Raw genomic sequence first — 12,208 nt, 5'->3', positions numbered from 1 at the left:
ATAAATCTAACTACACCTAAGACCTTCAGGCAGAAAAACTGCAGTAAGAAAGCATTACCCATGCTAATCCAAAAAGTACACTGAAATTTCAGACTGAAATCCAACTTGAAATCTGTGTTACAGAAACAGTCTGTATTGTGACTTGAATGTCTCCATGTCAGCCACATTTTATAATGCTTTCAGGAAGACAGTAGTTGTGTGAATAATAAAATCATACTCATTTAAACATGACTTCAATTTTTTATTATATAGAAAAAAAGACTAACACATTAGCAACACGAAAAATTACTTTCTTTAACAAGTAATTTGTTTATGTGTTCAGGAACTAGATGAAACATAAGACAAGTGCTTAGCACCTTTGTAAACTGCTCCAGACAAGTACAGATAATTACATGAGCAGCCTGGACACTGAAAGCTTCAGTTTAAACATCAATCAACAGCCAGTGAAGGCCCCACTGTCAGGTCCCTGAGTGCATTAACAGCTTCAGTGGCCTTGAGGAGTTTTACTGGAGCTCCTCCGCCCATGAGCACCATTTCAGCTCAGGCCTGAGAATCCACTTGCTGCCTAACCTATGTCAGAGGTGTACTTGTGTCCAAGCCCATCTTCTGGATGGGTGTGTTAGACCACATTGTAGACTTGTCTCCAGCCCTGTCTTCTGTCCCATCTCTTGCTGCTCCTGACTGGAGTGTCTGGATGGGGACCTTGGTCTTGGTTATTGCTTGCTGTGTCCAGGACTGTTGATGGACTCTTACCAGCAACCAACTCAGCCGCGGTGTCCAGAACCTCAGGGATTGTGCTTCTGTTGGTGAGCACACTACCCATGCTGGAATCACTCTTGCCTCCTCGCTTGCTATCCCTCATTCTGCTCTTACCACTCCTTGACACAAACTTCCCTAATCCTGTGATCTCTGCTTTCTATAATCTCCTGGGGTACACAAATTTTCTTTCTAAGATTCATACTTCCTACAATATAATCAATCAGAGACTCTCCTGACACAAAAGACACAATTTGGCCTGTAAAATTTAAGAGACACCAATAGCCCTAATCTGTTGTTTAATCTCTTTTTGAAAGTATTTATACATCTCACTTTAACCATGTTCTGGGTATAAACATTCACAACGTAAATTCCAAGAGGGAAAAATACTTTTTCTTTGTATATTTATTTGCTCATTTATCTTTGCGTCTCAACTTCCATATTGTAAAAAAGAGGGAATAACCTTTCTCATCTTTCCCTCCCTCTCTCTCCTGTATTTTATCTTAAAGTCACCGTGATTCATATCGCCAGTTGGCCTTCTTGTCCTTTTTTGTACAGTCTCAGGAACTAGAGTCTGGTGGCGCACTGCAGCAAAGGCAAAACATATTCCCTCATTTACACTTAGCGTAGGGCAGGCTGAACCAAGTCCAGGGTAGAAAATTGTTCATAATGGGGAAGATGGAGAAAAGACTAGGGAGGCATTCTTAAATTCAGTACTTAATTAATATGATCTGACTAAGACAAGAATTCTTATTTTTCACATATAAGTATGAAATCATTAAATACCGCAAAAATTTCATCCTGATACATGGTGTTTCCATTTAGTCTTTAGAAAATTTCGTCTCAGCTTCACTGCACTAAAAATTAAGAGAAAATATTCTCTTTTCCCAGATCTGTTAGAGGATTCCTCAGTTATTTGCAGATTTTCCTCTCAACCTCAGCCCTTAAAAGTATACCCTTCTTATGTCGAAACAAGCAAGACCTACTGCATCTAGCAACCAAAAAAAAGTTTACAGAAGGATTCTGAATTTGTAGATGCCAAAGAATCCTACTATTAACTTTGACATTCAACTTTTTCTTATAGAAAACAGAGAATGAAAGGTGGTGCTGAAGTTCACATACTTCAACTTAATCAAGATTAAGATAAAGTCCAGAACTACAGAGATACTGATCTAGACCTATCAGAAACAATCAATGAGGTTTGGAAAAAAAGGATTTCTCCTGTTGTAAAGAATGAATAGAAATTCTCTTTATAAAGAGTTGATTTGGTTATTTTCCCAGCTACAGCGAGTCTAGAATTTAGTCAGGACAAACACGAGGATGAGATTTTAAGACTGAGTTGAAGATAGCATGACAACACTAAGACTGGGCTTGTCATGAAAGAGGTGTTCTATTTAGATTATTTTGAACTGAAAAGCAAGTATTTGGCATGAAATAGAAGAACATCAGAGCAATGGAGTTAAATGCCATTTTAAAAACCAGACATACCAAGACCAGAACCGCAGATGCGCATATTAAAGTAAATAAGTATAATTAGTCTGACTGGTAAGTTTAAACAAGAGAGAAAAATAGTTTAAACTGCTGTTGAGATAAACCTCTACTATCATCTTGACTCATACCATCTGACTGTAATATTGTCCAACATTATTCACTGCTGTCTTTTGTATTTTAACTAATCCTGAGGACCATTTTTTCCTTTATGTAGTACAGGACTCAGCACCACGTAGCCTGATCACTAAATGAAGCAGGTGGGTACCCAAACCATACAAATAAGTAAAACCTAGAGCTCTAGAGAGATAATTTGGTCAGCAGTAGAAATGAGAATGATAACTTGTTAAAGAAATTTTTTAACTAACCTCATTTGAGTGGCAAAGTCAGGAAAGGAAACATTAGATCAAAGACTATCTACATAACCCTCGTTCTGTCAATGTGTGCAGTGGTTTAGCCCAGCCAGCAACTAAACGCCACGCAGCCACTTGCTCACCCTCCTCCATCCCCTGGGGAATGGGGAAGAGATTTAAAGAGGAAAAGGGAAGGAAACTCAAGGGTGGATACAAGAACAATTTAATAATAATATATAATTAAAAGTAATAATGATAAAATAATAAATATATATGTGTGTGTGTTTGAATATAAAAAATATACAAACAAGTGATGCATAGTATAATTGCTCACCACTTGGTGATCAAGCCTGCCCCGTCCCAGAAAGCGATCCTGAAACAGGTTAAGTCCTGAACCTGCAAACCCGGACAAGTGACAGGCCCAAAAAGAGTGCGAGAGACAGGACTCAAAGTCTGAGAGTCCGAGAGTCCCCCCAGGTAAGACAGAATACCAACTTCCCAGTTAACCCTCATCTATATACTGGGCATTATGTTGCATGATATGGAATAATTCTTTGGCCAATTTGGCCTCAATCCTAAACTCAAATCACACGGTGAGTTGTAGACCCTTTGTCCCAGCCATGCTTCGCCCCAGTCTCTTGTGCTCCTGCACACTGGTAAAACATGGGAAGCTGAAATGTCCTTGACGTCTCAGCACCAACTAAACATCAGTGTGCTATCATTTTTCTCCTAACAAATTTCATACGAAATCCAAAACAGTGCTATTCTAGCTGCTACCAAGAAAAACTAACCCTGTCCCAACCAAAACCAGGGTAACACGGACAATTCACAATAGCGCAATATTTAATTATGATAACATATTATTTTTTCCCCGCAATAACCCCACTTCATTTTGCACACAGAATGGATATACATTAAAAAAATAGAGCTAAGAATGCACTGACAAAGAACAAGTTGATCTATTTCAAAACTGTGCTGGGTTTATGTGAAGGGGTTTTTGGTAGCAGAAGAGAGGATTCAGCCCCTGTAATTCCCAGGCTTCAAAACCAGTCAGACTGGCCTCTGGCCAAGTTGGATCCCTCATCCCACAGTCTGTGGAGAACATCACACTGGAGCAGAGATGCCTGTGCCTGAGAGAGGTCACAGAGAATCAGACTCATGATGAAGCAGAGATGCATCTGAAGTCTGTGGAAAAAAAAACATGCTGGAGCTGGTGGCAGCTCTCCCAGAAGCTGTCACTTTGTGGAAAAAGCCCACACCGGAGCAATCTGATGGGTAAGGATTGCATCTTGCCAGTAGGACTCACATTGGAGAAATCTGTGACTGTCCTATGAGGAAGGGATCCACTGACGCAGAGGAAAAGAGTGTAAGGAGTCCTCCTCCACTAAGAGGGTGGCGAGGCACTGGAACAGGTTGCCCAGAGAAGTTGTAGATGCCCCATCCCTGGAAGTGTTCAAGGCCAGGCTGGATGAGGCTTTGAGCAACCTGGTGTAGTGGAGGGTGTCCCTGCCCATGGCAGGGAGGTTGGAGCTGGATGATCCTTGAGGTCCCTTCCAACTCTAACCATTCTATGATTCTAAGAAAAGAGCATCTGAAAACAACGTGTGACGAACTGACTTGCAACCCTTCATTTTCCATCCCCCTGAGCTGCTGGGGGGAGGAGGCAGAGCCGTGAAGAAGGGGAGAGTTGGGGGAAGGTCTTGATTTTAAGATCTGGCCTTGTTTCTTGTCACCTTCTCAAGTAACTGTTAATAAATTAAACTGATTTGTCCCCAGGCCGAGTCTGTTTTGCCTGGGACCATGGCTGGTGGGTGATCCCTCCCTGTTCTTGTCTTGACCCTCAGGCCTTTTGCTAAAATTTTTTCTCCTCTTCACTTCACTGAAGGGGAGAAGTGAGGGAGCAACCTTGTGGTGGCTTAGCTGCCAGCTGGGCTAAACTATGCAAAACCTCAAGTATTTAACCATTAAATCACACTCTTATACATAAGGAGGTGAAGAATAATAAAGTATCTACCACCTCCATGAATTTTAAACAGCAATCAAATCTGCTCTATGAAGTATGAAACTTTATTTCTATGGAAATGTAAAAATATCACACAGTAACTGAAGGCACCTTCAATGTTAAAACCCTGTTCTTTCAAAATGTTAAAATAGCAGAATCATAAAAACTCAAGTAATTTCTAGTATTATTGTTCAAAACTCAAACATAAAAACAATATTACAGACTTAAAAGCTTTTCATGCAAACATGCAAAAAAAGTAATTTTAGGTTGAAAAGAAAAATGGGGATGATTTGGCACAGTACCTGACTAACTCTATTGACTTCCTCCTCCTCTTCTTCAGCTTCTTCCCCAAAGGAAAGCAGGTTAAAATTTCTGTGAGAGAGAAAACACATTTTCTAGTAAAACTTTAAATACTATCTTACTAACATTCCATAAACGTTAAACATAGTTCCTATACATACATATAACGTTAAATATAGTACTTATACATACAATATATTGTATGTGATTTTTGAAAAACTTTTTTGTCCTGCTAAACGTACCAATTTCAAACAACTACACGATGTTGTTTTGCAACAAATCTTTAATATTTAGAGCAGCATATTCTACTCTATTCTTGAGACAAAACAATCAAGATAGGTAAGCATCACTTAGAAAACGGTAAGATGGAATTTAAGAAATTCTGCCTTGACTAACTTTCACAGACTCTTAAATGCTGACAGCTCTGAAAACAGAGAAGCTGCATTTTTTTCAAATTTTTTTCTTTCAACAGAGCAACACTCAAGTACTAAATACAAAATTTTCAAGATATGACAGTTCAGAAAGGTATCAAATGAACACACGTTCTCAGAATGTAATCAAGGCAATAATGATCTTTAATTTGTTTACTTTTCAAAATTGATTTTTAGACTGTATTGGAACCAGTCAGTTGCAACATTTTGTATTTCTGTCCAAGAGAACTGATAGCATACACACGCTTTAGATTTCCTATTACTTCTCATTGTGTGTTTACGACTACCAAATTTAATTCACCAAAACTGAAATTTCCCAAGTCAAAATGCCTGTCTTTTGCTATTTCAGTGGGAAAGAACTGATAAAGTTCAAACACCTCAAACAACTAAGTATGATCTAGTTACTAGTGCGTATTAACTTCAGTGTCATCTCAGCCACAAAAGAACGACTGCACATTCTTGCCCACAGGAATGGCTTAAGCCACCTTTCACCTCTCTTTTGCAATAAGCTATCAGCAGGCATGAAACAGCCCAGCTGACGCACAGTAACCACTTCAGTCAGAGCAACTAGATTTGTATTGATCTCTTCATAAAAAGTGAAGTAGGTTTTTGTAAAATTAGAGAACATTCCTCTGCGCATTTTGGTAGAGCCTTCTGTTTTGAAAGCAGAAATAGAAAATTACCAAGCTGCAAATTAAAGGTGAAAGAAAGTTAACCACCATTTAAGTGGTATATATTTACTTTGTGCCTTTTACTCTGGACTTTTTAGTTTCTTCTTCTGGTTTATCCTTCTTCAGCTTTCTATTCGGTCTTGGAACAATGTCATCAAAAGGATTAAACAAAACCTGTTAAAAAAGTAATATTTTAGACACATTTCTAATAAATATTTTGTTATAATTAAATTATTCAATATTTTAAAACAATATATAAAAAGACATACCAAGTTTTCAGACTAGAACACAGTTTTCAGAACACCACGAATAAAAAAATTTTAAAATTTCAAATTGCAAACCAGAACATACTCACCTCACTACTTCTTATTTTGTGTGGACTGAGAGGTCTCTCTTCCTTGTCAACTTCTACTTCAGCCAAGCGCAACATGTTATATATTGTATCCCCTGTAACCTGCCAAATTTATAAAAAAGGTTTGAAAGTTCTTGCCTATAATTTTTTTGATTATTCTGCAAAATGCAAGGCAATTATTATGTTAAGAATTCCAAAAATACAAATTATATAGGAAACACTGTAAGCATGTAAGGCTCCTAAACAATAGCAAGTACAATGTACAAAAGGTTTGCTTTCTTTAAATTTAACAACAAAACTTGAAGGAATACAGGTAGCTAAACCTGCATTTTTTGAGAGCATATGCAGGGGAAGATGTCAAATTCTTACTGTAAGCTGTGAAAAAGGAAAATGAAAGACACTGTGAAATAAAAAAATAGTTGGTTTATTTTCTCTCAAGTAAATCACGACAGTGGCAAATTCATCTTATGTTTTTAATTTTCCTAGTTCTTCTTGGGTAATTAGAATTTACAGAATTTTCTAAGACATCATTAATATTAGATGAACCGATTAATAAGACAGAGCCATAATAATATTAGTAAGATTATTCAAAGGAAGCACAACACAAAAATATAATTTAGAAGAATAACAACAGCAAAGTAGATAATGACGGGAACAACCCACAAAAACACTTCCACCAGACATGGGAAAAAAAGAGAACAAAGACAGCTTAGAAAGCAGTGAAATAAATTTCAAATGTACGTAGCAGCAAACAATACTAAAATAGCCTGTGAATACAGAGAAACTTATAGTAGCTTCTGTCAAACTCAAACTAGGACTCTAGTCCATGTAGCAGACCTTTCCAAAGATTGTGTGCTTGTTATTAAGTTCATCTGCACGACCCAACGTAAAGAAAAACTGACTCCCGTTATCATGGGGCCCAGCATTTGCCATAGCAACAAGTCCTCTTCGATTAAATCGCAATCGTGAGTGGAACTCATCCTGGCAAAGACAGAAAAGAACATGATTTAAGCAAGTAACTATTTTTTCCTTTTCCTTAGCTAAGGCTTATTTACATCCATATGCACATGCAGAAAAGATGCTGTTGATTTTCTGTTAAACTCAGGCAGTAATAAAATCAAAGCCTTTTGAAACTTGATACCACAATTGTATTTAAAAGCTTGTTTTCAGCAGAAAAGATTTTTTTTTTAGTAATGCTCTTTCTTCTTAGTGCCTATAATAACGCAAACAAGTAAACAATTTGAATTAATATTGGATTTGTTAGGAGACAAATTACAGCACGCTGATGTTTACAGTTGGTGCTGAGACCTCAAAGACGTTTCAGCTTCCTATGTTTTGCAGAAGCGGCTGGGGGGAAGCATGGCCGGGACAAAAGGTCCACAACTCCCCTCGTGATTTGAACTTAGATTAGGATTGAGGGCCAAACTGGCCAAACGAGTATTCCATATCATGCAACGCCATGCCTAATATATAGATGAGAGTTGACCAGGAAGTTAGGAATTTCATTCTGAGGGGTCTCTGTCTCTGTCTCACACTCTTTTTGGGCCTCTCACTCATCTGCGATCGTAGTTTTGGGACTAACCTGTTCTGGGATCACTTTCTGGGATGGGACAGGTGTTAGTCACCAGGTGGTGAGCAGTTACACTGTGCATCACTTGTTTGTATATATTTTTAAAGATATTTTTCTATATTAATATATATTATTATAATAATTATTAAATTGTTCTTATTTCAATCCATGAGTCTCACTTCCTTTTTCCCCTTTAAATCTCTTCCCCATTCCCCAAGGGCTGGAGGAGGGTGAGCAAGTGGCTGTGTGGCATTTAGTTTCTGGCCAGGTTACACCATGACAACATGATTTAATAAAAACTCCTAAGTTCTGTCTTGCTAACTTTCTCTTTTTCCAACCACTACCTAATAATAAATTGTTACTCGTTATTTTTGTTGGAATTTATTATCACTCTGATATTTAAAAAAAAACAAAGCAATGTATTTTTTGTAAAACTACCATTCTGGTTAACCACTGTATTTATGGAAAATACTAATTCATGCAAAATAACTGGAAGCTCAGTAACAGGTTGTAATAGTACAGTATTGTATAAATTCATAGGAATTAATTTTCTGGACCATAAGACAACAGAATAGGACTACTTTCAAAGCAAGGTGAAAGCGATGAGTAATACATATTAACACCATGGTAGTATCACAATTCTGAACACCTCAATATTGAGATATCACTAATCTAAGCAGCAATGCTACTACAATATTGGTAATATTTGTTTTGTTCTCTGCTCAGGCACCAATCCCTTACACAAACTTCACGTTTGTGTTATATGTATGAGTCCACTTCAGCAGCAGGGAAATGGAAGGCCCTGAGATAGGCTGCGCAGCTTCAGTCATGAGTTAAAGGCGTCTGCTCCATCTGAAATAAAACAATCAAACAGAAGAGAACACAGCTGCTCTGTGTGTGTAGCTTCACTCAGGATCTGAGCCTCCTGGTTAAGAGATGATCCATGCTGGTATCAGCAATACCAATGAACACACATATAACACTCAGAAACCTTTGCTAAATGAGATACGACGCGCGTAAACAACGTATATTTCTGCATCTGAGTTTGCCACATATCAACGCCTACTCTTCACTCCTCCCCCTCCCTACTCTTCTTTGCGAAGTTCATGCTAGTAAGATTGTACAGTTGTTATAATATCAGAACAGCTAGATTTAAGAACTCTCAATTCAAAAAGGCATATTGAAAAATACTGAAGCAATAAGTGGAAGCAATTACTGTACATCTATAATGTTGCATTTCTAATATAAGGTTTGTTTTCTCACAACTTAACAGAATGGGAAGAACAACTGATGGAAAATACCCAAGAATCAATGCATTAGATAATATAGATACATACCTTGAAAGGAGCTCCATAGATTGAATCTCCACCTGATCCAGTACCAGTGGGATCACCTCCCTGCACTATAAAGCCAGGCACTACTCTGTGAAATATTGTGTTATTGTAATACTCTAAAAAAAAAAAAAAAAAAAGAGAAAAAGAAGAGGATATCAAGTACATGTAAATGGTCTCAAAATCAAACTTTCACATAGATTATGCAGAGAAGTCTAGAGACTGAAGTTCCAGAAAGCAAGTACTGTAAGTGGATTCTGCTATTTCCACTGGGCTCCCTCCTCTTCCACTGTGTTGCTCAATGTCCCTGTATCTCATCTACAAAGTATTGCTGATGACATTTATGAGAAAAAATATGGTGTCATACGTTTCTGTTGCAAAAGACACTGCACATCACCAACAAGACAATATTGACAAATTATTTTCTTTTCAGCTTTTAAGTTTTATCACCGGAATACTACCAACTTAATCAATTTAAAAGGAGAGCTAAAAGTACTATGCTCAGTCCCAGCCAACATCTCACATACATTGTTAGCCATATTCATACACCAAATCATTAGCATTTTCACTCACTAGCACAGAACACAGGTGTCACCCTTTTCACCACCCACACTGCACTCAAACCGATCGTTTTCACAGAATCACATATGTGACACATTTTGCTCCCTCAGTTAGATTCTTTTACCTAGCTATAAAATAAGAGTTATGAGATAACAAGAAAACAAAATGAATGAAAAATTTACTTGATATTTATTTCAAGTCGATTTTTTTTAAAATAAGTAAAAATAAATCTGCAGCACGTTGCAAGACAGAGCAGGACCTGCAAAAGTTGCAGCATAGTTACATATATTCATGGATAGTTATATGCTAGGATACTCTTAAGAGAAATACACAAATTTATTATACAAAGCATAGGATCCTACACAGCAGTAAGACAAATTCAGAAAGGAAATAAAGCCCAGTTCTTTAACACCACGGATAACTGAACTCTTAGGACTTACCAAGGGCTAAGAAATTGATTTACCATTGCAAAAAATCTTCACATCTCCACACAAGATGTAAGAACAAACAGGCTGGATCTGTGCTGGAGGCACAAATCCTAGACTGCTATTTTTCCATAACAGAGGAGAGTTAAAATAACTCTCAATCACACTGTAAATGCACAAATGGGATAAGAGCAGCAGCTAGAAAACACATAAAGGCACCAGGTCCTTCAAAAATTCTTGTTACAGTTTTCACAGTAGGGAACTTCTCATTCTGGTTCTCACTACTTCAGTGAAGGGCGTTACAGAGCTTCCATCAACAAAAAACTACAGCAAATGAAACATTAGAAGCACTCATGAAAAAAAATGAAAAGGTAGTAAAGATGGTGATACGGAAGTGAGAACTTTGGAGGATGTCCAGTATTGCATCATTGCAATTTCACATACACATTAAAGAAGCACTTTCACTTTGTAGAGACTTGCTGAAAATAAGCCTTCTCATGCCTCTTGACATAGAACTTTTCAGTGATAAAACATCATCTACTACATCTGAGAAAGAATCATAGCATGGTTTGGGTTGGAAAGGACCCTAAAGATCGTCTAGTTCCAACCCCCAGCCCCCCTGGCATGGGCAGGAACACTTTCCACTAGATTGCACAATCACAGAATGGTTTGGGTCAGAAGGGACCTTAAAGATCATCCACTTCCAATTTCCCTGCCATGGGCAGGGACACCTTCCACTACAACAGGTTGTTCATTCAACCTGCCCTTGAACGCTTCCAGGGATGGGGCATCCACAACTTCTCTAGGCAGCCTGTTCCTGTTTTTCACCACCTTCATCGTAAAAAATTTCTTCCTTATATCTCATCTAAATCTGCCCTCTTTCAGTTTAAAGCCATTGCCCATTGTCCTATCACTACACGCCCTTGTAAAAAGTCCCTTTCCAGCTTTCCTGTAGGCCCCCTTCAGGTACTGGAAAGCTGCTACAACATCTTCCCAGAGCCTTCTCTTCTCCACGCTGAACAAACCATATGTCACCCTGTCCTCATAGGACATAGGCTCCAGCCCTTTGATCATCTTCATGGCCCATCTCTGGACGCACTCCAACAGCTCCATGTCTTTCTTGTGTTGGGGACTCCAGAGCTGAATGCAGTATTCCGGGTGGGATCTCACGAGCGCAGAGGGGCAGAATCCCCTCCCTCGACCTGCTGGCCACCCTTCTTTTGATGCAGCCCAGGATACGGTTGGCTTTCTGTGCTGCAAGTGCACATTGTCGGCTCATGTTGAGCTTCTCATCAACCAGCACTCCCAATCCATTTTCCTCCAGGGCTGCTCTCAATTCATTCTCTGCCCAGCCTGTACTTGTGCTTGGGATTGCCCCAACCCACGTGCAGGACCTTGCACTTGACTGTGTTGAATTTTATGAGGTTCACACAGGCCCACCTCTGAAGCTGACAGTTTTTCATTCTCCCAGTCCCTGCCTTTGCCTTCTGTGACTTGGGCAGTGTGACCAGAGGACTTGCCAGTGAAGACTGAGGCAAAGAAGTCACTGAGTTATCTCAGCCTTCTCTATATCCTGGGTAACCAGGTCTCCTGTTTACTTCCCCAGAGGGCCCACATTTTCCCTAGTCCTCCTTTTATCACTGACATACCTATAGAAGCTTTTCTTGGTGCCCTTGATGTCCCTGGCCAGACTAAATTGTATCAGGGCTTTAGCTTTCCTAACCTCATCCCTGGCTGCTCAGGCAATTTCTCTGCACTCCTCCCAGGCTACCTGTCCTTGCTTCCACCCGTTCCAGGCTTGCTTTTTGTGTTTGAGTTGGTCCAGAAGTTCCTTGTTCATCCATGCAGGCCTCCCAGCGTCTTTGCCCAACTTCCGCTTTGTTGAGATGCACCACTCCTGAGCTTGGAGGGGGTGATCCTTGAATATTAACCAACTTTCTTGGGTCCCTCTTCCCTCCAGGGCTTTAT

The 12,208-nt window shown here is 39.0% G+C and overlaps 1 protein-coding gene across 3 annotated transcripts in view; it reads right to left on the bottom strand.

Annotated features, from left to right (window-relative positions):
• Positions 1–12,208, bottom strand: part of CWC27 (CWC27 spliceosome associated cyclophilin) — a 129,672-nt gene that overhangs the window by 115,210 nt on the left and 2,254 nt on the right. For all 3 annotated transcript variants that reach the window (XM_086628814.1, XM_086628815.1, XM_086628816.1), the window contains exons 3-7: positions 9,261–9,373; positions 7,191–7,334; positions 6,357–6,455; positions 6,072–6,175; positions 4,902–4,971 (exon numbers count right to left, since the gene is read on the bottom strand). In XM_086628814.1, coding sequence (XP_086484940.1) covers positions 4,902–4,971; positions 6,072–6,175; positions 6,357–6,455; positions 7,191–7,334; positions 9,261–9,373 — 530 coding nt within the window. The remainder of the gene's footprint in view (positions 1–4,901; positions 4,972–6,071; positions 6,176–6,356; positions 6,456–7,190; positions 7,335–9,260; positions 9,374–12,208) is intronic.

This window comes from Tauraco erythrolophus, chromosome Z (genome assembly GCF_009769465.1).
Source record: "Tauraco erythrolophus isolate bTauEry1 chromosome Z, bTauEry1.pri, whole genome shotgun sequence".
In the NCBI taxonomy this organism is placed as follows: domain Eukaryota; kingdom Metazoa; phylum Chordata; class Aves; order Musophagiformes; family Musophagidae; genus Tauraco; species Tauraco erythrolophus.
This window is presented reverse-complemented; position numbering and strand designations above follow the sequence as displayed.